At 41.1% G+C, this 25042-nt stretch overlaps 2 protein-coding genes across 4 annotated transcripts in view; both read left to right on the top strand.

The window, feature by feature from the left end:
• Frmpd2 (FERM and PDZ domain containing 2) overlaps positions 1-1161 on the top strand; it is a 112206-nt gene extending 111045 nt beyond the window's left edge. Inside the window, exon 30 of the mRNA XM_085687840.2 lies at positions 492-1161. Within this exon, the coding sequence (XP_085543966.2) occupies positions 492-495 (4 nt within the window). The 3' untranslated portion in view covers positions 496-1161. The remainder of the gene's footprint in view (positions 1-491) is intronic.
• Positions 1162-9654: 8493 nt separating this feature from the next.
• Ptpn20 (protein tyrosine phosphatase non-receptor type 20) overlaps positions 9655-25042 on the top strand; it is a 106484-nt gene continuing 91096 nt past the window's right edge. For all 3 annotated transcript variants that reach the window (XM_048421429.3, XM_087906259.1, XM_048421431.3), the window contains exon 1: positions 9655-9769. In XM_048421429.3, coding sequence (XP_048277386.1) covers positions 9676-9769 — 94 coding nt within the window. In that variant the 5' untranslated portion in view covers positions 9655-9675. The remainder of the gene's footprint in view (positions 9770-25042) is intronic.

Genomic DNA, 25042 nt, shown 5'->3' on the forward strand with positions numbered 1-25042 from the left:
GCAGCCCAGTCTGAGACAGCATCGTGTTACTGAGTGCCAATCAAGTCACCCACTTCAGCTACTCCTCACCACTTCTTAGTGCCTCTGTCCACAGGACATGAACTATTCTTTGTCTGTCTGTCTGTCTGTCGCCAATAACACACTGGATATGTGTTCACCATAACAGTGCCCCATCTGCCCAGCTGCCTGGTGGTGCTGAGCAGGCCCATTTTTTTTTTTTTTCAAAGCCTGAGGCAGGTCTGCATGTGGTTCTTTGCCCTGCTCGGTCTGTCATTGCATTGGGCAGGAGCATGCTTGTTCATACAAACAAACAAACAAACAAACGAAAACAAGCATCTTTCTTTTGTGAAGCCAAAATAACAAAGCACAGTAAAAATAAAATCACCAAACCACAGTTCAGGGGGGTGGTCAGAACAGGGTTGAATTATGTAATTTAGAGAGGTTTCTTCACAAACAACCAGTCACCTACTACCATCTGCTCGCTCTTTCAGGTGAGCACACGGAGCGGAGCACCTCCTGGGACAGAGCCTGAGGGTTTCTGTGTGGGCATCCCCGAGAAGATGAGGTGGGGTGGAGCTCGTGCCCAGCTGTTGAGTGCTGACTTCTAAGTCTTTGTGCCTGGTGTTCCTGAGGGTAATCATCTTTAGTCGTCATGACTTCCTCTTCAGCTCTGGGGCTTAAGTCAAGCAAATCTTTGTGCAAATGGACTGGGGTTGTTCTCATGAAAGGAACTGGAAACGTAATTTAAGCAACGTAAACTACGGCAGGGGAAAGTTCTGGTTGTCAAACAGGTGCGCCATTTTCCAAGATGGATGATGCAACATTCCGGTTTGCACCGCTGAGTCTTCGTTGGGCAAAGGACTCTGCTTGTCAAAGTGTCACCAGTATGCTGGAAGGAATCTGCCAAGGGGCTTGGCTCAAAGGTCGCAGAGGGAATAACCTTCTGTGTTTTTCTGTTTTGGTTTTTCCGTCTTTCCTTCAACTCCAAATAATCATGTGTTCTTTTCAAATGACTCTTCTGTTTGATCTTAATGTCTGATTCTCATTATATAAATGTAAACTATAGTAGAGCTAACATTTCTTGATGTTGCTATGTAGATGGCACAATAAAACTTATGGAATTAGCAAATATATAAAGGAAATAGACCTGGTGGACCACAATTCAAGTCGTTGGTGTGCCTCTGTGTAATGTGAACCATATGGCAGAGATGAGGTCTCACATAATATAATGAGGGTGCGTGTTTAATGTAGGTCATGGCTTGTTCTGCCACTTTCAGAAAATAATTTTTCAGCAATTTGAATAGCCTTGTTTTGGACAGCAAATATATTTTTGCATATTGCTGCATAGTTTTGTAGGTCTCAAGTTTGGAGAATTAATTAACTATGCAATAAAATGACTAAATAACAGTTTTTTTCCCCCAATCTTCTGAACTCTGGTTGCTTCTTCCATACTTGAACTAGAAATAGGCAGATACCTAAAAAAGTAAACACAGTCTTCCTCCCTGTAGGACAGGGTCCCTTCTCCTTGGGCATGTACGTCCACGCTGAGCCATTTTTCATGAAAACATGTTAACTTGCCTTACGGGCTTGGTAGCAGCTGTCACTTTATGCCAGGGGAAGTATGAGGAGGAGCGGTACAATCCTATGAATTCGTGGGAGAACTCTGGCTCTCAGCACATACCAGCATGCTTCTCTACATGGAACACTTTCAGACTTGCCAGTGCTTGGGGGTTCCAAAACACAGACTCAGTGGGCTTACCCTTTGAAACCCTGAGTCACTAGAGCTGGGTGATGCCAAAGGCACATCCTAACACCGAGGTCAGCAGGTGATTGTTTATATGGCCAGATTTGGGGACAACTGTCCGAGAACCTCTGAAGTTTCTCAGTGACTTCTCTACTCCTTCATCCTCATCCCTTGCCAAAAAACTTCAAGCTCTCGTATATCCTGGAAGTTGCTGAATTATATGCATATCCAGTCCTAAATACAATGTAAAATTGGCTAACTCATTCGAAATAGTAAAGATACCAAAGTCTCCCCAAATTATTTGTATGTTTACTGAAGTTCCTATCATAATCCTGGCACAGTAATTTGGAGCTATGGAAAACTTTATTCTGCAATCAATTTTGTTTTATGTTCCTAATATAATTATATGAAGAAAATGTATTCTGAAATTTATATAAAAGGTACAGGCTTTAGAATATATAAAATATCTTTTAAAAGAAGAATAAGGTGGGAGAAATTACTAGACCCCAAATTAAGGCTTGCTGTGTAATTTTATAGATAAAAAAATACATAAGACTGAATGCAGAACCCAGAAATATGTTCACACACATATTCTCAATTGGTATTTTTGGCAGAAGTATAGAAGAAATTCAATGGAGAAAGAACAATTTTTAATAAATAATATTGGGATAGCAATTATCTAAACTTCACATTTTGTATAAAACAAGTAATGGATTTAATGTAACTGTAAAAGGGTAAGACTTTTAAAAGGAAAAAAAAGTTTTTGAAACCTATAACTAGACAAAGAGATCTTAGACATGATGACTCATAAATAAAAGAATTGACATTTTTTTCCTCTGTAAAGACTTTGGTAAAAAGACTGAAGATAAACTTTAAAATGAAAGAAAGTAGCTATAAATTCAACAAAGAGTTAGTATGTAGTATATAAAAAGAACCCTCAAATCTCAATAGTAAAAAAGATATCCAAATAGAAAATTGACATGAATTATTAGTAGATATTCCTCTGCAGGTGTCATACAGAGTCATATCAATGCTGAATTTCATGAACCACAAGTGTAAACAGAAGTTACAGTATTGTTTTACAAATGTCTCCACATGGTAAAATAAGGTTATGCAGACAATACCCAAAGCCAGTGAGGATGTGGGAAGACTGCACTGTCTGTCTCTATGTTACCACTCAGACTGTACCGCCTCTCCATTGCCACTAAGACTGCACTGCATCTATGCTGCCACTAAGCATCCACAGCCTCTATACTGCTAAGCATGCCCTGCCTCTATGCAGCCACTAAGAATGCACCGCCTCTACGTTACCGCTAATAATGCACAGTCTCGACGCTGCTAAGAATGTAAACTATTGCATTCGATCCAGAAACACCTTGATAACAGTTTATAAAAACCAAACACACAATTACCACAGGACGAAGAAGTTGCACACTGTGAGTTTATCCCAGAGAAATTAAAATTTATATTTATACATATATTCTCATTGTGACTTTATTTGTAATTGCACTGAGCCAGAAAAAACCAAATGTCTTTCAATCAATGAATGGCTAAACAAAGGGTGATAATCCATATAAAAAGTGGGCAATTGACACATACACAACAAGGTAGGATGGAACTCCAAAGAATTACTCTAAAAAAAAGCAGTCCAAAAGAAAGTACAAATCTGATTCCATTTGTATAACATTCTTTTCCCTCTTAAAAATACTTTTCTCTCATATTATAAATCCTGACTGCAGCACCCTTCCCATTCTCCCAGCCATACCCCCAGATCTATTGCTCCTCTATTTCCCTTGAGAAAAGAGTAGAAATTGTAACATGGAGGGGCCTGCTTGTTGGGGTTTCTCTCCCACCCGGTACCCAACAGCCGGCAAACCCCAAAGAAAATCACACAGGGGATTCCATAAGATTATAAACTGATTGGCCCATTAGCTCAGGCTACTTATTAGCTCTTTTAACTTATGTTAGCCCATTATTTTTTAATCTATGTTAGCCACACAGCTCAGTACCTTTCTCAGCGGGGGGCAGCTTACACCTTGCCTCTCCGGTGGTCTGGGCAGAACTGTGGACGGAGCTTACTGCTTCCCAGAATATTCCTGTTCTTTTTGCTCCACCTCTACTTCCTGTCTGGTTTTCCCTCCTATACTTCCTCCCTGGCCAATTAGCATTTATTTAAAATATGATTGACAGAATACAGGCAATTCTCCCACACCAAGAAATATCAACCAAACATGGCATAAGATACAATAAGACTAGGCACAAACCCTCACATCAAAGCTGGATGAGGCAACCAAGTAAGAGGAAAATATCCAATGAATAGGCAAAAGAGTCAGAGACACCCCCACTCTCATTGTTAGGGGCCTCATAAAAACACAATCATTTCAAGTCAAAAAGGTTTCATTTTAAAAAAAAAACGGTGAATTCTCACTCAACTCTGCTTTGCCTCCTTCATGGCCGCCTCACATACTGTCAAAATGAGTTCTTCAGAAAGCTACAGATCTACAGACAGAGGAGATGGAAGGAAAGCCTCAGAGATTGCCTGTATCTGAGTTGCCCATGACTGCTCACCAGCCTGCCTGTATAGAGCCACCACTGTGGTGCTTACAGTAGTTTTTCATAAAATAAAATAATTTAAAACATTTCTTTCTCCTAGTTACATGAGCTCTGTTGCAGAATACAACCATAGAGAAAAAAGGAACCAAAAGAATATTGGAAAAGAAGTATCTATGTGCTCCATTTCATCGTGATAGACACTTATTGAGCACCCAGTACCCAGTTAGGCCAAGATGATGGGGAGGGATGTGGATGTGGATTTTCTACGGGGTCCTGCTACCTAGAAGGAGATCAAAGACAAACACATGAGACAGCACCATAATCAGGAGGACTGCTGCCAGAATGATGGTACAGACATCAACATATAAACAACAGGTTAAAAAAGTAACCTCAAAGGAATGATTAATCCTGTCAGAGAGATAGACCTTGAATAAATGTGTATTATAGGACTTGGCAGGTTGGGCATAGGCAGTGGCAAGTTGAGGTGGAGGAGGAGCCAAGGCTGGAGTAGATTATGAGTTAAGAGTCTTGACTTCTCAGTTATGTTTGTTACAGAATTCATATTGGAGAGATTAGTCTTGTTTGTGGAGTAGGACAACAATCGGCTTAAGGAAGACAGGCCCACATGCCACCGGACCAAGTGGCAGTCTGAAACTGCTCAGACTGAGAGTCTGAATAAACCTTTCCTCTTTTTCAAAGCTGATAATCTCGGGTATTTTGTTACAGTAACAGAAAGCTGGCTAATGCAGGGACTGTTGTGAAATAATTGATTTGACCATGTTTGGCTTTGTACGTGTAGCATTTGTGATTTCTTAAGATAGAGAGAGGATCACAGAGGGATGTTTATATTGAGGTGAGGTTGCACGGTACTCTTTTGCAGAGGAAGCGGTTACTAAGGCCTTGCAGCAATATGAGCCATGGCTTTATCTATCAGAGACGGTGTGGAAAGGACCGAAGAGACAGATGTGCTGCACACACTGATGGACTGGGAGAGCAAAAGAGGAGAGCATGGGTGTGTGTCTACATAGACACAGCTGAGGTTATAGGAGGAACAGGAGAGGAAATGATGGAAGCTATGATTATGGGCTCTCTGCTTTTTTTTTTTAAAAAAATTAGAATCATCCTTGTCTGACTGACATGATGTCCCTCACCTTTGATAAGAGATTGTTCAACACTCCAACAGACTCCAAATTTCTTTCTGACTCCATTCTCAACACCAGTCCTGTGTTCTCTCTGTGGGTATAAAGTAGTCTGTGATCGCATTTTAAGCATCTTACCATCCTCCTTCTTGCCCAGGTTTGCCTGGCTGGCTGTCTTCAGAGAAATGCCCCTTTGATAGTGATAGAATGAACCATCATATTTAATTTAGGGGACACATAGATATTTTGGGGAGTGTTTTGGAAAAGTTCCTCCATGCATCTATGAAGGAAATTCACAAGTTCTTATTTATGCACTCCAATGGTAGACACTGTTGGTCTTTCCAGAACCCAAAGAGTAGAACCAATCTTAAGAATCGACCAAATGAAATCAATATTATGGTTATTGGAGCAGGAAGATGAAGGGACCCTGGGTCATCGGTACTATATAACTGAGATTCTGAGCCAACTACATAGGAGTCCTGTCCTACAGTGAGTGCTGGAGATCTCATAATGACAACCCTGAAAGGGTTAATTACCATGGTGGATGGAGGTTATGTGGCACCGCACAGGCAATGAAGACAGATGTGAAGATTTCCTGCAGGGAAATCCCTGAGGAGCAATGAGCATCGTTCATACCTGCCTCAACAATTCTTTTCTGAGAATGCCAACTGCAGAGGTGCCAGAGCCTGGGTCTGATGGGTAGGGCATGTATGTAAAGCAGGAGGAGAAAGGAAAGACAGTAGCGCTCCCTCTCCCCAGGTGGGAATACAGAATGGGGACAAGCAGTTAGGTAAGCTAGAGGGAGCTTTACATAGAAACGGGACTGTTCTGGGTGCTTCACCTCGTGGACCAGCCCTAGGTTTTACATGCAAGAGCCTAGTGAAAAAAGACACTGGAGCAAGTTTGATTGACATTGGAAAGACACCAAGAAGTTGTGCTCTGTTAAGTTCAACTAGTGAGATACAATAGCAAAGCCTATGGTTTCTCTCCTTGTGGTATATCCTACGGAGCAATGGGTACATCGAAGTTATAGATGAGTTAACAGCCATCTAATGGAACAATCATTTTATATTTGTGGGGTGTCTGCCATCTGCCAGGCTCAGGGACTGGGCATTTATTACAAAGTAAGTGCATGTCCTTCTGAAGCTCTTTAAATAAAATGGTTTTCAGTCTCCACTGGGGCTTTTATTGGGATTGGACTTCGCTCAATTTATTTTTATAGAGTCTTTTATGGCAAGTGTCTCAAAGTCAGGCAGAAAGAAAGTGGCACACAGAGAGGCCGCACAGCTTCTTTCAAGCTCATGGTTCTCATCAACTCATATTTAATTCTGGCTGTGAAAAATTCCATCCCAAAATAAACCGAACAACCAAACAGAGGCTTGCACCAGGGTTGTTGTGGAGGGGAAATGTCACTCAGGGGATTATTCTGTTTCCATCACTGTTTCTCTTTTCTTTCTTCTTCTCCTTTGACAGGCTTCCACAATGGTTGGAATTCATTACATAGCCTAGTCGACCTGAATTAGCTCTCTCTCTGTAGGCATCTGCGTGTGTCATATTGTGAGATGTGTATATGGTATATGCTGTATGCGATTGTTAATATGGGTGTTCTCACATGTGTGGGTGGCTGTTTGTGAACGCATGTGCACACATGTAGAAGGCAGACCACTCACCACATTTATTTATCTGAGGCCAAATTATTTATTTATTTATTTATTTATTTATTTATTTATTTAGTCTCTCACTAAACCTGAAGCTTATCTACTGGGCGAGGCTGGCTGGAATGGACTTCAGAGATTCCCCTGTTTCCACAGCTCCTTTTCTAGTATTCGCATTACAGGCACGTGCCACTGTGCCCAGCTTTTTACTTGGGTTCTGGGGATCTGAACTCAGGTTCTCACACTTTTATGGCATGTACCAGCTGAGCCACCTCTTCAACTCGACTACAAACTCTTGATCCTTCTGTCTGTGATTCTTGAATGCTGGGGCTAGAGGTATGTATTACCATGATTAGGTTTCTGTCAGTATTTTTAAGTTTTTATTACCTGCTTTTCCAGGCTTGAAGTATTGACTGAACTTGAGACTAAGCTTGGGCCTGGGAGACTAGGACGAAGTGACTTTGCCAGCTATGGACTTTTGGCCCAGCGAATGGTTCCAGGCATGTGTTTCATCTTGTGGCTTTAAATCCGAGCTGAAATTAGTTCTCTTGTTTTTGTTATAGCAATAAACTGTTTCTTGAGTTCTTATCTTTATAACCATAGATTAGTGTGTATCTCTCAGTCCTCATTGGAGAAAGTCATTTCTGTAGTAGATGACAATTAACGCAGAGACCCCCAACTGATCACATGCAGAGAATGAGAAGCAATGACATGCTCATGTCTAAATGGGACATCTGTATCGTACCCCCTGTCCCCAAGGCTTAGAGATCATCTGGGAAGGGAAGGTGGAAATATTGCAAGAGTCAGAGGAAAGAAATTCCTGTAGCAAAACAGTGCGTTCTGGATATGACAATGCAGTTGTGCACATAAACTCACGGAGGCTGTGACTGCACACACAAGTTCTGCAAAGATCAAGGCAGCACAAATCCCAGCACAGATGAGACTCACAAAGGAGCTATTTAGCAACTTATGGTTGCCTGGGTTGGGGAGTGCAGTCAGTTTTCTTCAAGGATGGGGAGCCTCAGAAACTACTCAGGCCCCAAGTATGCGGTTCTATATTTGTGTACATGTGGGTGGCACTGAGTGGACTCAGTGGGTCTTAACAAGCAAGAGTGAGTACAGAGAGTTGGAAAGGAAAAGGATGGGAGGGATAAAGGAGAAACTGCTGGAGAGGAAAGGAGGGTAGATTCATAACTATATGCATGTAAGAATATTAAATAAAACTTTTTAAAAGGCAAAATAAACATAACTTATGATCCCGAGGCACTGGTTCTTGGTACCCACTAGGGTCGTTTCTAGTCTATAACTTGGAATGAGAGACTGAACCTTTCCTCAGCAGGCAATAGACATTGCTTAGTCCTTAGGGGTCACCCCAAAGGAATTCTGGGTACTCAAATTAGGGGCAACTATGGCAAAGTCTATGGATTTGGGAACATGGCTGGAAACCCTGTGAGGTTAAGTTCTGGGTTTAGGAAAAGAGGGACCTTAGTAACCAGGTTTTTGGTCTCTGTTTTGGGATCACTCTCTACTCCACGAAGGGATCCAGTCCTACTTTCTCTCAGAAGGACCAAGGGACAGAGCACTGGGTTAGCTGTTGGGAGAAACAGTCAAGACAGGGATGTGAGCACCGAACTCCGGCGGGCACTGGAGCTGAATACATCTGTCTGTTTAGGCTCAACACACCCCCATAAAATTCGGTCTCCTTTTTAAAAACTGAGACAAAAGTTGTAGAGTTCTTTGGATGACTTGGTCTCTGGAGGCAAAGTGATGGCTTTGTTTAATACAGTAGGGCCTGTAAGATGCCTCCCACTACTGAGAGCCAACAAAACACAGGTTTAGAAAGGTCAATGAAGAAAGGATACTTCCAGCCCTGGAGCCTGGAACAGGAAACTCACTGCCCTGGGCCAGGTCAAAGGGTAGCTCTTGCTATTGGGCTACACGGCAACTCAGATAGGCTGTCTTCTTGGACAAGCGTGAACAACCAGGGCTAAGCGCAGCACACACGTCTTGCCATATCTTCAAGGGAATTGGACCAAATGGAAAGATGCTCTCGTCAAGATAGAAGGAGTCTGGCTTCACATTCTCAGGCAACGTCTACTTCTTGAAGTTCCTCTAATGTGACCTCTCTAGCTGAAACTGCTCCAACTGATGTAGTCAGTTGACTTCCTATTCTGGCACGGATGAGGGACTCCTTCTGCACTCATCGGTCTGCCTTGCTCGGATCTTAAATCTAAAGGGACTCCCCGTCCCACCCCTTTGGGACGCAGTAGGCGACTTAGAAACTACTCGCACAGAAGGTGTGGATGCTTCATACAACAGCTGTCTTTGTAAGCGTGGCAGGAAGGAAATAAAACACACAGGCTAGAGGCAAACACTACGGGGAACTTAATTCCGGGAGCTGCAGTACCGCGAAAGACCAGCAGGGGAAGCACTGCCGTCTCCGACCAGGCTTAGACTGGCTGAATGAGACTGCAGTGCGCAGGCTCGTGGGGGCTCTGGCGCGAACCTCCTGGGAGGCGGTTGGGGCCGCGGGGACGATGGGCCCAGGTGAGGAGAGGTGGGCCAGGTCAGGTGGCACTCAGGCATGAGGGGTCATCCTTCTTCTGCCTCTCAGGAAGGAAAAGGAGCCATGGATGCGCGGAGGCCTCGAGCACAGGCTGGACTCCGAGGGGCCCCTGGTCTGTGGAGTGAGCCTGACCGTGGGGGCGGGAGGGCAGGCTTCGGTCTAGCCTCGGGGTGACCGCTCGGGGTGACCGGTGTGGGCCTGCCAACCCTGGCTGTGGGGTAGAGGAAGGTTTGGGGGTGCGGCTGAGGAGCATGCTTCTGATAGGACTGGCAATTAGCTGCTCTGGGCCTCTAAGACCTGGCTCTGGTGACCAGGGAGGTTTGGAGGCCTAGGGTGCCATGGACCCTCAAGAGCTAGTGAAGGTTGGGGTGTCTAGAGAGAACTGAGTGAAACCGAGAGTTCCACAAAGAAGAGGGGAGCATGAAATAAATAAGGAGGGGAAAACTGGTTGTTGCTTGTGTTGAATGCTATTGTGTAAGATGTTCGTGAGGGAGGCTGAGACAAGATGGTTTCAACCCCAAACTAGAAACCAAGGCCAAATGGAAACAGAATTTACCCCCCAATGTTTTTGACAACTGTGAAGATTTTAATCACTTTAATAAACAGAACTTTAGTCAATAAGAAAGAGGGACCTTTTGGTCAAATTGATTTTTTTTTTTAAGGATTTGTCCCTATGCTAATGTGATTGAGATCATAGGATGAGAGAAATGATACAGATAAAAGAGAGGAACTTTGCCTGAGGGAATCCTTGAAAGTCTGAGAGGAGAGTTACAACAGACTTGTGTTCTACGTTTTAAAACCAGCTAGCAGCTAGAAGGGAAACTGAGGCAATAGGTGCGGATCATGTTGCTAGTGGAGGAAGACCTGTCTGTCAGCAGTCAGGCAATGCTAGTGGGCACTCTGTGACAGAGTTCTCTGGAGAGTGGGAAAGGAAACTGAGGTGACAGAATTGAATTGCCGCTGTGTTAAGGGCCTATGTGTAGTCATGAACCTGTGAGGCCAGCCAGTATGGTTTTATGATTTTTCTGTTGGGAAGGTTTTACAAAGATTAAATTATTTAGATTCATGAATAGCATCTGATTCATTAGAATATAACTTCTGTTTGAGTTCTTATTTTGTTTTCTTTTACTGTTTTTACAAATGTGACCTAGAGGGGTGACATTTACAACCATACAGGATCTTCTCCTTCGGCACATTCTTTAGTGAGACCTGATTCACCAAGTTTGCGGTTTGCAGCTGCCTTAGACATCTGGTCCTGATTGATTAGGATTATCTAGCTTTGTAGCGCGGCTGCTTGTGCTTTGGGTCAGAAGATGGTCACAGTGACAATCATTAAGAATTTGTGAAAAGATCTTTTTATTGCTACATTTCATATTGGATCTAATTTACCCACAGTTACACAATCTACAGCTCTAGTCTCACCAGGGAAAAACCAGTTTTATAGGTTATTATCGCTCCCTGACCACATGGGCTATATTAAAATACAAATGTAATAATGGCTGATATTGAGTGAGCTCCAGTTCCTGGCTTTGCTTTAGACTTTTTTTCAGCTGCTTGGCCATAACTCCCAAAGCCAGATCTGCTGTATCTTAAATTGCCTTGTTGTGTGACTTTGGGCAAATCATTTATCTCTCTCTCTCTCTCTCTCTCTCTCTCTCTCTCTCTCTCTTTCTTTCATTAATGATGTGGGAATGAGTAATAATAACAGTTGTCTGATTAGTTATTGTAAGGATCTAAGGACAAATGTGATGACACCGGAGAGGTATCCCTACCTGTTGATTGGTTCCATTCTAGCCATTGCATTTAGTTAGGGTCTAGGCACTGTATTATTTCATCTTGGGGCTTGCTTACTTTGCTTCTGATTGCGTTGTCTGTATAGGTAAAATAAATATATGTGAGTTTGCTGATAGATGCAAAAAACCAGCATATTTCATCTGGATTTATGCAGGGAACCAATGAGGTACAATTCTTTAGTGTTGACATTGATTGCTTGCCACAAAGAGCTTGGGGAATGAGTCAGATTTTATGGTTCCAAACTGGCAGACCACTGAAGATATTTGGTTGGAAAGATCAGTGATCTACATGGCCAGTGCTCGGTACAGTGCATGGGAAATGATGTAGGTGATTTGGCTTCACATAAGAGACTTGGGAAAAAATCTATAAGGCTAGAGGGTTACTATGATTGGAAGCAACTGGACAGGCTTGGCATTTGGGACCAGTGGAAATTCCAAATGATGTTTGTTGGTATACAGTGACAGGGACAGTAAGTGTGTGCAGCAGAGCAGTGACCCAGAAAGTCTGTAGTGAGAGCTGTATCAGAATTTGCGGGATGCTGTGCTCCATTTTCACAGATTCAGAGTCAGTAAGTCACAGTAATGTTCTGGAGTCCATCAATTTTTAAAGAATCCTGTGAGTGACTTAGATGCGCAGTTCATCTGGGATCTCATTAGTGCGCAAACCAGTGCTTTGCAGCTCTCACTCTGTTTCCTAATCACCGTTCAATCGACTTTTACAAACTATCAGTGTTCTGGTGCCACCCCAGATTTAATTGGCTCAGAGAGAGTCTGGACATTGGTACTGTTTTTTGTTTGTTTGTTTTTTGTTTTTTGAGACAGGGTTTCTCTATAGCTTTGGAACCTATCCTGGAACTAGCTCTTGTAGACCAGACTGGCCTTGAACTCAGAGATCCAGCCTGCCTCTGCCTCCCTAGTGCTGGGATTAAAGGCATGCACCACCACTGCCTGGCAACCTTGAGACTCTCCTGTGCTGCTGGTTCTGAAGATCACTGCTGTAGTCTGTTGATTTCTGTCCCGCCGCTGTTCAGTTACAAAAAGTACACAAGAGGTCTACATTAATTATAAACTGGTTGGCCTAGTAGCTCAGGCTTCTTATTAACTCTTACATCCTATATCTTAACCCATAATTCTTTTCTGTGTTAGCAAAGTGGCTTGGTACCTTTTATCAGCAAGGCATTCTCATTTTGCTTCCTCTGTGCCTGGGTGAAGGCTGCAGACCTCGTCTTGCCTGTTCCCAGAATTGTCCTCTGCCTCTACTTCTTGCCTGGTTGCCCCACCTATACTTCCTGCCTGGCTACTAGCCAATCAGCATTTTATTAAACAAATCTTAACAGGATAAAACCATTGTTCCACAGCAATAGTCAGCCAGATTTCCTTCCATAGGCATAGCTTCAGGTGGCATGTTATCAGGAAAGTGAAAAATTAGCATTTCTGTACTCCTTAATACAAATATTCAATCTAACAATGAAATGACTGAAAATGGGGAATTGATGGGTGAATTAGTATTTCTCACACTTAGTATCGGCAGTTTCTCAGGCTCACCCTGGGAGATTGCCATTTATCAGGAGCTTTATATATAATCTCAGTCTTACAGCAACTCTGGGAGATTGTATATTCCCTCTGTAATTTAGATGACAATTCTGAGGCCAAGGGAGGGTTAAGTTACCTTGTATATATTTTTATGTCTAGGCATAGACAGTTGCAAAGCCTAGATTGATTTTTTCAGAGCTTCTCAAACTGGAGCTCACCCTGGGGTATCCCAAGGGAACTTTAAAAACAGCCAGTGTTGGGATCTCATTCTCATAGGTACTGATTTTGTTATTCTGGGGTGGCCAGGCATTGGAATTTTGCAAAACTCTTCAGCTAATTCTAGTGTGCACATCAGACTGGCAGTCTAAGCAAACTTTATTTCCGATTATCGTGGGGAGTTATGTGTACACATGCCATGGCACACGCTTGGATGCCATAGGACAGCTTTGCAGAATCAGTTGTCTCCTTCTACTTTTGCTGTGCTTCTGAGACTTGAACTCAGATTGCCAGATTTGATGGACAAACATCTTCACCCCCTGAACCATTCACCAGTCTGCTGTGCGCTTTTGTAATGGTTTAATTTCTATTCGTGCTGGTTTATTGTCCTGCTGTTGACTATTTCAGCTAGGTTTCCTGCCTCCATCTTTGCACTCATAGTTTCCTCAGTGTCCTTTTAGTTGATCAAATGTGGCAAGAATCTTTCTATGTGTATATTTGTCATCTGTATTCCTTTGGTCATGTGCCTGCTCAAATAGTTTCTGAGTCATGAGCCCTATATATAGGGTACACGTCCCTTTCCCAGTAAACATTTTGTTAAGTATTTTTCCCAGTTGTGTGTGTGTGTGTGTGTGTATACACACGGGTGTATGTGTGTGTACTGTCTTAATGTTAATGACGTCTATATTTTGATACTTTTCTGTAAAACCACATTTAACATGGTGCGTTCTTCATGTAGCAGAGAATTTTATCTGATTCAGTGTCATACCCCTAGGTGATGTTTTTCTTTTTTGTTGTTGTTGTTTTACACCAAGTCTTATGTTGTCCAGACTGGTCTTGAACTCTTGGTCTTCCAGCCTCCACCTCTCAAGTGTTGGGATTTACAGACAGGTCTGTGTCATCCTACTCCGCTTCCCCTCGTGTTCCCCAGTAGCTTTATGGGTTTAGGTTTGGTTCACTTCTGTACATAGTATGAGAGTTGGATGAAGTCCATAATTTTGCATAGAGAGGTCCAATTTTTTCTTCACTGTTTGTTGAAAGTACTGTCTTGATTCCTTTCCCAAACACTAGTTGACCCTGTGAGAATTATTTCTGCCTTTTTTCTTCCCTGCTTAGGTGTTTTTCTGTTCTCACACCAATACCATGGGGTCTGGATGTTTCACCATTTGTATTTATTGTAAGGAAGTCCTCGTAGTGGTCAGATATAAGTCCTTATGTGAAACATCTTGGGCTTCTGTATGCTTAGAAATGCACTAAGTAGCTTAAAATGGGTGTAGTAAGGAATACATTTGCAGATATTCTCATTAGAACTCAGAGTGAAATGTTGTCTTTTGAAAATGAGATGATAAAACTGCTTTTGAGCAGTGCAGACCTGTGCTGGTTCTAGGAGAGAGGAAGAATGAAAATTATGGAGGGCCCAATACTAATATAAGTTTTTGGTAAAGCAAGAAGGTGGAAAGATACAAAGTATTCAGATTTTCAAAAAGACATAAAAATATATTTGTGGACATGATTATATAGGAAATCCCAAGAAATCTACAAAAGAGCTGTTAGACTAAATAGTGACCTTAACAAAGATACAAGATATGAAATCTACAAGAAATCAGTCGCATTTTTCAATACTGGCAGTGAACAGTAAAAATGTAAACATATTATCATTTGCAGTGTCATGAAGAAATTACAGATAAATTTAATAAGCATTCTGCAATATTTGAATGCTTGAGACTATAAAATATTTATGAAGGAAATTAAAGAACTGAAAGAATAGAACAATATATTGATTCTATTTGGTGTTATTTTATTGAATGCTTTTTGCATCTATATTCTTGATAGATACTGGCTTGTAAAGATATGTCTTTGATCTTGATATCAAGGTTGATGGTGGTCTTATAAGATTACTTGTTATTGTTTCCTCTTTTACTCTGTGGGGCATTTGGTGTAAATTGTCTTCTCAAGGTCTGATAGAGTTCAGCTGGAAAGCACATAGGCCGGCGATGATTGTGTGCTGTGGGTCATTATCCTTCACAGACCCTGTACGGTTCTCTCAAGGGAGCTTCAGGACTCTGGGGCTTCCTGGAAACAGCCCTTGCTATGTGGCTATACACCTGGGATTTAGCTGTTTTACTGCATGCCGATTGTCTAGCTGACACTAAAAAGGCCTCTAGTGAAGTCCCCTTTTCATTTCATTTCTGGTTTTGGTTCTTTGTTTCCTTACCCCTTTCCCTCTCCTCTTCATGTTCTCTTTCCCTTTCTCCCTCTCTGTCACTCCCCTCCCCATCATTCTTCTTTCAGTAGTGTAAGTGCAGCATTTTATCCCAAGGTTACCACCAGCCATAGAGCTATTTAGGTGTAATTAATTTAAACGGAATTAAATAAAAGTGGAATTTCTCAGTCACAGTGGTCTGTGCTTTACCTACATTCAAGGCCCTACTGGGAAGTGCTTATTTAGAAGATAATTGCTTTTCTTGATTTTTTTTGATACATTTCTGAAATTATTGGTGTTTCTTTTATTTGTCAGCTTCTTTACTGGTTTCTTTATTTCATTTCTTTTTTCTTTTGTTTGCTTTGGGCTTCATTTCTTTTTAAAAATTCTTAGGTCACACATGATTATGAACTTGACATTGTTACTTCCCAATGTAAACTAGTAAATCTAGTACTGTACATTTAGAAACATCATTTCATATGCATGACTAAAGTTTTTTGATGTTTTATCTTTATTTATATTCAATTAAAATAATTCATTATTTCATTTGTCACTGATTTGAGATGACAGTTTTCTTAGAAATGAATTTTTTAAAACTACCTCCAATTTGAGGGCTTTTAGTTTTGATTTCTTTTTTAACTTCAATATTATATTTCAGCATAAGACTTTTAAAGTTAGATTTATGTATTTTATGTGTATGATAATCGTGTGTGTGTGTGTGTGTGTGTGTGTGTGCACGTGCGTGCGTGTGCACACATCACATGCATGCCTGGTACCCAGGGAGGTCAGAAGAGGGTGTTGGATCTCCTGGAAATGGAATTACAGATGCCGGTGAGCCATCATGTAGGTGCTAGGAACTGAACCCAGGACCTTTGCAAGAGCCAGTGCTCTTAACCGCTGAACCATCTCTCTAGCCCCTTTCCATAAGATTTTTTATTTTTTTTGTGGGGAGGGGTAGGTACCAGAATTATGACTTAATTTTGTGGATGCTCCTTATCCACTTAAAAGTGATATTTATTTATTTGTTGGGTGAGGTGTTTTTGAAACTTAGTCAAATTAGTTCACAGTATTTTTCGTGTCTTCTGCATCCTCATTAGTTTTCTGTTTGCTTGTCTCCACCTCCACTATGGGGACTTTCCCTTTCCTTTTTTCTTTAATGATTTAGTTTATTTTTATGCATTTTTATATGTATGAATATTGCCTCAATGACAATATACAATGTATGTGTGTCACACATATGCCTGGTACCCATGGAGGCCAGAAGAGGGTGTGGATCCCCTAGAAGTAGAGTTGTAGAAAGTTGTGAGCTGCCACGTGGTTGCCAGGAACTGAACCCAGGTTCTCTGCAGGAGCACCAAGTGCTCTTAACGGTTGAGCCATCTCTCCAGCCCCTTTATGACTTCTGAAGCATTGTTCTTTTGATAAACACTCAGTGGAGTGGCTGTATGTTTTTATTAGGTAGTGCATGTCTTTATGGAACTTTAAAAAATTGGAGTTTGTGTCTTGCTTCTATTTGCCTTTCTTTTTATCAGTGTTAGCATGGGTTATCTTTTCCCGTTCTTTTATCAACAACTTTATATTTAAAGCAGACTTCTTGCAGATTGTATATAATTAGATATGACTTTCTCAATCTTATTAATATTTCTTCTTGATGTGCATGATACAATCATGAACATTAAATGTAATGTTGATATGGCTGGATACTTATCTGCAGTCTTGCCAACTTTGCTTGTCTGATTTGTTCTTTAACCCTATTATTTTCTTTCTCATTCTCTCCTTACTTAAGTAGGGACATTTTAATGACTCCTTTGCATCTTTCCTTGACATTAGCTGCAGCATTTCCTCTTCTGCTTTTCTCCTCTTCTTGATTCTTCTTGTCAGTAGTTGTTATAGACGTACAGTGTATCACAATCTTTTTTTTTAATTGTTTTTTTTTTTTTTAGTTTTTCAAGACAGGATTTTTCTGTAGCTTTGGAGAATTTTTTTTTTTATAGCTTTGGAGCCTGTCCTGGAACTAGCTTTTGAGCCTGTCCTGGAACTAGCTTTTGTAGACCAGGTTAGTCTTGAACTCACAGAGATCCTCTTGCCTCTGCCTCCTGAGTGCTGGGATTAAAGGTGTGTGCCACCACTGCCTGGCTCACAGTCTATTTTTAATAATGTCCCATTTCACATAGAATGTAATGATTTTATATTAGTATTCTACTGTGGCATCTCACACATACATTGAGCTATGATTATTATACATTTTATTGTATAGATGTTATAAATTCCACACTCTAATTATTATTCTTGCTTTAGTTATCATAAAATTTTTAGTCTCTTTTGTTTAAACATTTTTAGGCTTTTTAAAAGGAGTTTTAGATGCATAGGAAAGCTGAGCAACAACACAAGATGCTCGCATTCTTCTTCATCCCTCTCGTGCGCCTGGTGCTGACTTTACTGCTTTGGCACAGTCGTTGCTCATTGAATCACTGCATTATCACCAGCAAAAGGTTCTACTTGGCACTGTGGTTTACTCTTTGTAGGGCACATTTCTCTAGAATTTGAAAAATATATCGTCTTTCTACACTCAGTATTATTTCTTTAAAACCCCCTGCCACTCTACTGATTCATTCTTGTATTTACTCTTCCAAACTCCTGCATCTGGTCTTCCTTTTTACAGCTGCACTGTTTCTAAGGTGTTCCCTAGTTGGAATCATCTAGTATGTAGCTTATGTCAATTTGTTTCTTTCCCTACTAACATTTATTACAAGTGCTCCATATCTTATATGGCTCGTTTGTTTGTTATTCAGTAATATTCCGTTGATGGGCATATCACAGTGTATCCATTCAAATACTGAAGTATATCTTATTTACTTCTAGTTTTTGATAGAATTTGATAAAATAGCTACAAATATTGAGTGCTCCATTGAACAATTGTTGAATCTCATGGTAGCTAGCTAATACTATGTTTAGCTCTGTAAGGATATGGTAAAGCTGTCATCACAGTGGCTACACCATATTCCCTGCCCACCAGCAATCTCTTGTTCTTATGGTTCCCATTCTCACTAGTATTTGGTATTGTTAATTAACCACTATAACAAATAACAGATAAAAAGAGTATCTTGTTTTGGTTAGTAATTTTCTAATAATGTTGAATGTGAAAGATATTTTTACATGATCACTTATCTGTTTGTTTCTTTGGTGAGTTATCAGCTCATTTATTTATTTTAGATTGGTTTGTTTTCTTGCTGAATGTTTAAAGTTCTCTATTTTGGATTATAAATGATCAGGTTTCTGATTTGTAAATGTTTTCTTCAGGTCTTTTTATCTTTTTATTCTCAATAATATCTTTTGCAAAACAGATAACGTTTTTTATTTTTAATAAAGTAGAAAAACTTATTGCCAGCAGAGTTTGGTGGCAATGGCTATAATATCACACTTTGGGAGAGTTCTAAAGGAGGTCACCACAGTTGAATGGCAATCTGTTCTGCATGTGGACTCCCAGGGTATCAAAGTATATGCAGCGAGGCCTTGTCTCAAAAACTAAGCAAGCAAGCAAGCAAACAAACAAATGTAGCAACTATAAGAAAAGCAGCAACAAAATAATTACCAGTGCTCTTAACCTCTGAGCCATCTCTCCAGCTACTAAAAAATAATATAAAAATATATTAAAATATATAAGAATATATAAGGAACTCAAGAAACTTAGACACCAAAATACCAAATAATTCAATTAAAAATGGGGGTGGCAAGTTAAATAGAGAATTCTCAATAAAAGAAACGCAAATGGCTGAAAGACATTTAAGGAATTGCTCAACATAAGTGAAATGCAAATCGAAACGACTCTGAGATACTGTCTTATACCTGTTAGGATGGCTACGATAAAAAATATTGAGGACAGCTTATGCCAGAGAGAATGTGAAGGTAAGGGAACACTCCTCCACTGCTGGTAGGAGTGCAATCTTGTACAGTCATTCAGGAAAACAGTAGTCTCAGAAAATTGGAATCAATCTACCTCCAAACCCAGCAATATCACTGTTGAGCATATACCCAAGGGATACTCAATCACACCACAAGGATACTTGCTCAACAATATTCAGAACAGCATTATTCCTAATAATCAGATCCTAAAAATGATATAGATGCCCCTCAACTGAAGAATGAATAAAGAAAATGGGGTATATTTGCATAATGAATTATTACTTGGCTATTAAAAAAAACAATGATATCATGAAAGTTGTAGGCAAATGAATGGAACAACAACAACAACAAAAATCCTCAGTGAGGTAACCCAGTCTCAGAGAGACAAACACAGTATATACTCTTAAGTGGACAGATGATATAAAGCAAATTGAAGGATAACCAGACCACAGTCCACAGCTCCAGAGAAGCTAGAACATTTTTCCAGTAATTGATGGAACAAGATGCAAAGATCCAAAACCAAGCACCAGGTTGAACTTCAGGAATCTAGTCAAAGAGAGGGAGGAGCAGATACATGAACAAATGAGATCAAGATCATGATGGAGAAATTTGCAGAGACAACTGTTCGTGGAAACTCATGAACTATGGATGGACATCTGTGGAGCCTCCCTGGGTCCAAACTAGGCCCTCCATATGCGGGAGTCAGTTGTGAAGCTTGGACTATCTGAGGGGCTCCAGGAAGTAGGACCAGGTTTATCCCTGGTACAGGAGCTAGCTTGTTAGAGCCCATTCCCTATGAGGGAATGCCATTCTCAGACTTAATGCAGAGGGGAGGGGCTTGGTCCTGCCCCAAATTAAGTGTGCCAAACTGTGTTGACTCCCCATGGAGCCCTTATCTGTTGGGAGGAGTAGATGGGCGTGGGCCTGGAGTGAGGTGGGGATGGCACAAGGAGGGGTGGGTCAGAGAACCTTGGTTATAATGTAAAATGAATTTTTAAAATATTAATTCCCAGAACTTAGGTTCACTAGATTTTATCTTTGTAATTGTCTTATTTTGAAGTTTTGACTTCCCAAAGGATACTTTAAAGTTCTAATCCTGGCACTTGATACTGTGACCTTATTTGGAATTAAGGCCTTTGCAGAAGTGAGTAAATGAAATTCAAGCCCCAGCCAGTAACTCATGTTCTTGTAGGACAAAAGAACTTTGAACATAGGCACACAGGGAGAGTATGATATGACGGTAGAGGCAGAAATGGGAGTGCTGTGCCTACAAGCCAAGGACACCAAGGATGCCAAGGGCGCCAAGGACTGCTGGTGGACAGCAGGCACCAGAAGAAAGGAAGGCCCTTCCTTCTGGCTCTCTGAGGGAATGATAGCTTTGCTGACACTTGAACTTCATTCTTCTGTTTCCACATCTGTGAGATAATACATTTTAATTTTTTTATAAGGCTATCCAGTTTGTGGTATAGTATTTTGTTTTGGAAGCCCTGGAATCTAACCTTCATAATACAGGTTTTGGAATTGGTTAACAACTGGTTGGTAGACCCAGGAAGAGTGTTAAGACACACGACTAAAGTTCTCTAAAGTTTAACAAGACTTGGGTAACAATATGGATGCGATTCTGGAGAAAGGCTCCCATGAGAAGGGATTGTGCAATCATAAGCTTGTTTTAGAGAATGTGTGTATCACCCTGAACAGAGTTGTCTTTGAGACATGGACTTCAAAGTTTCCCCCCTTTTAAATTGAGCTCTGCATTTTTCTCTGCTCCCCTCCCTGCCTCTCTCCTCCCCTTCAGCCCTCTCCCATGGTCCCCATGCTCCCAATTTACTCAGGAGATCTTGTCTTTTTCTACTTCCCATGTAGATTATATCTATGTAGGTCTCTTTTAGAGTCCTCATTGTTGTCAAGGTTCTCTGGGATTGTGATTTGTAGGCTGGTTTTCTTTGCTTTATGTTTAAAAACCACCTATGAGTGAGTACATAGGATAATTTCTTTCTGGGTCTGGGTTACCTCACTCAATATGATGTTTTCTAGCTCCATCCATTTGCCTGCTAATTTCAAGATGTCTTTATTTTTTTCTGCTGTGTAGTACTCCATTGTGCAAATATACCACATTTTCCTTATCCATCCATTGGTTGAGGGATATTTAGGTTGTTTTCAAGTTCTGGCTATGACAAACAATGCTGCTATCAAAGGTTTTTCTTATGAGATCTTAAAGGAGTGATAACTACAGTTACTGGCACTGAGGAAGGTTGTCCTTTTCAAGAGGGTCAGAAACTGACCTGGATTATGCTCTGCAGCTGGGTGAAAGAGCGTATAAAAATGAGTTTGCACATTTGACTGAGGACATTTTAAAGAAGGTATTTTTGGACCATAATTTACCTTTGTTGCTTGTAATTAAAGTGCAGAGGGGAAGGAACTAAGTTGAAGAGAGACTTCCTAAGCAAAAATCAAAATGGCATGAAAAATTTCAACCTATCCAGGAAAATATGATTTAGAAATAGGACCAAAGTGTGGCTTTGAGGTAGATTAGGAAGACTCACCTTTTTGCGACCCTGAGTAAGAGTTGATCATTGTTAAAGTACTGTTAGAAGTCAGTATTGGCTAATGTTAATACGTTTTTAAGCTTTATATTCTTATGTGTATGGCCTTGAAGGCATGTCATGGCACTCAGTGAATGGCTGTAGTTGGTTTTCTCCTTAGCTTTTACATGGTTTCTAGGGATTGAACTCAGGTAGCTGGGCTTACATGGCATCTGCCTTTACCCAGTGAGCTATCTTAGTACTCAATAATGGTACTGTATCTGTGGGGGGGATGGGACAGTCTGCTGCTTAGTGGATAGCTGTCTGACTCTTTTCTGGTGCATTGCCTGCCTTGTACAGTGAACTCTAGGCAGAAGGTAGGTGAATTATCCTGTTCCAACACCATCTTGAGGAGCTTATATAATGATCACAACTGTTTGCTCTAAATCCCAAAGGTGCAGCTTCAGCCACGGTTATTTCAAATGGCTTTCATTGGCCTTCCTGTAATAACCATGTAGGCCAGAGTGGGGGTACATCTCTTGATTGGAACAAAAGCAAGACACCAACCCAATAAAATCTACAATGTTGTGATCACATGTGTATTGACTGAAATTGATGCACATAGCTAGCTGCTTTATGGCTGTGTAACCACGCAGGTCAGTTTTGTGAGGTGACTTGTAGACACCTTTTTTTGCTATTTTTCTTGGCGTTGACAACATTGGGCTCAATAAAAGGCTTTGCTCAAGTGAGCCTTTTTGTCTATGTTTGAAATCCATTCGTAGAGTGCACTGTGCCATTAACATAAAGAAAAGGCCAGGCAAATACAGCTATGCATGCCTATAATTCTAGCAGTTGGCAGATGGTTCAGTAATTCAAGGACAGCCTGGGTTAACTTAGTTGAGTTTGAGGCTATCCTGAACAACATGAACTATTTGAAGAACAGACCATTAGGGGTTGAAGGGATGATGACTCAGCAGTTAAGAGCACATGTGCCCTTGCAGAGGTTCAACTCTCAGTACCCACATAACAGCTTAAAACCACCTGTGATCTAGTTCCAGGGGATCCAGCACCCTTTACTGGCCCTTGCAGGCACCAATCACATACAAAGTGCACATATTTACATTCAAGAGAAACATTCATATACATAACATGAAAATAAATCTTAAAGCAACCCACAGCAGCAACAACAACAACAACAAAAAGAGAGAAATACGGAAAAGTCTGTGAAAACAGCTGAGTGGCTTTCGCATGAAGCAGTTGGCAGGCTAAACTTCAAAGTGGTACAATCACTGAAGAAGCAGCTGTGCAGTGGAGAATGATGGACAGACTGAGCCACGGAAGTGAGAGACTGAGGATCTAACAACTGCAGGAGATAGCTGTGGGAACTGCTGCAAGGCTTGGCAGCAGCAACAGTGGAGTTGCAAGAGTGACCAAAAAAACAAAAGTAGCAAAGCAGTGGCAGTGGCAGTGGCAGTGATGGGAGCCAGCAGTAGAGCTGTAGCAGGGGTGGCTATGGCATCAGCAGTTCCAGTGGAAGACGTGGCCTGATGGGCTATGATGGCTCCTTGTGATTGCCAAGTACATGGGAACCAACTGAAACCCATGCATCTGGGCACACCTGTGATTTTTCTTGATTGGATCATTTGAGGTGGGAGGCTCCACCCCAATTCTGGGCCATACCTTCTGATGGCAGCCTGTGTAAAAGAATATGGAGGAAAGCTTTGGCATTTTACTTTGGCATTTCACTTGTGCTGGCAAGTTCTGTCCTGTTGCCGAGACATTCCTTCACTGGTGTTAGAACTACTTCTCAGGATTCTAATGTAGACTGAATCCTAGCAGCGCACCAGACTGGGACTCCGGAGACATCCAGTTTCATAGAACGAATGAATGCTAGATCCTTGGAAGACATCTATACTTAGACTGCTCAAACCATAGCCTATAAGCAACCCTAATAAATACATGCTAACACTTTTTCAGTTCTGTTCCTTTAGAGAACCTTGAATAATACATGGCCCAAGGATCTTAAGACACCCTAGGCCTTGGCACTATAACACAAGCCACTATCAAGAACCAGAAAAATTTGACTTCCTAGATCCACACAAAAGCTGTACTTGTCACCATAAGGCCAAGAGTCCCAGCACCTGCCCAAAGTTTTCCTTCTGACACTAGACTGTTGCAGCTTTAGGCTGTCTGCTGTTGCGTATAGTTGTCTATTGCCAAGGGATTCATGAGGAGCAAGCACTGGAAGACCTTTGCCTTTCCTACTGTGATTTCTAGCTGGGCATAGCAAAAGTAGTCCCGCCACCTGACTGTTCCTGAAGAGATTAGGAGGCAAGTGACTCATGGATCCATAGCCCTTGTGTTCCTTTGTGTCTTCTGCAGCTGCTGGCTGTGCTGGCTGCTCTCTAGTCCCGCCAGTTCTTAAGCTTGACTGTTACCACTACAGTGACATTTTTAGGTACTTTATCCTGGGGAAAAGAATAAAGGTTGTCAGACTTCAGTATTCTGCAAGTTGGAAACAGTTTGGATGATTAGGATCAGTCAGGACTCCTGGAAATGTTAGCATGGGGTATGTGTTTTAAAAGCTCAAGGTAAGTATTTGTAACTTTGGGAGGTTGGAAGGCAGGCTTTTGAGGTTTGAATTGTGTCAACAAGTTGAGGCATGCTACCCAAGGATTTCTAGGATCCAGCAAAGAGTAATAAGAAACAGGGAAGAGTCTTTGTATTGAACTTGCAGAGAGCATGCCATCCTGATGCATGGTGTCCAGAACAGTGAGAGAACACAGGTTTTTTATTGCTCACAGTTTAAGCACAGTGGCAGCCTGCGAGTATCTTGTAGAACTTAGTGATTTACACTTAGGACTGTGATCTACTGTGAAATGTGAGAGGCACAATGTTTATGTCTAGATTTCTTGCATGTGAATATCCAATTATTCTAGCATGATTTATTGAAAAATAATATGTCTTTCATTGTGTTGCTTTGCTACTTTATCAATGATTACTTGACCTCATTTGTGTGGGTCAGTTTCTTGCCATTCTATTCCATTGATCTGTTTGTCTATGCATTCAGTAGTTCTATGTAATATTGACTATTTCAACCTGATAAAATGTCTTGAAATCCCATATTAGTCTTCCAACTTTATTCTTTAGGATTTTTGGCAATTCTGGCTATTCTTTCCATATCCTTAGAAGGAGTGTGTTATTATCCACAAAGC

Source organism: Myodes glareolus, chromosome 5 (genome assembly GCF_982192425.1).
Source record: "Myodes glareolus chromosome 5, mMyoGla1.1, whole genome shotgun sequence".
NCBI classification, from domain to species: domain Eukaryota; kingdom Metazoa; phylum Chordata; class Mammalia; order Rodentia; family Cricetidae; genus Myodes; species Myodes glareolus.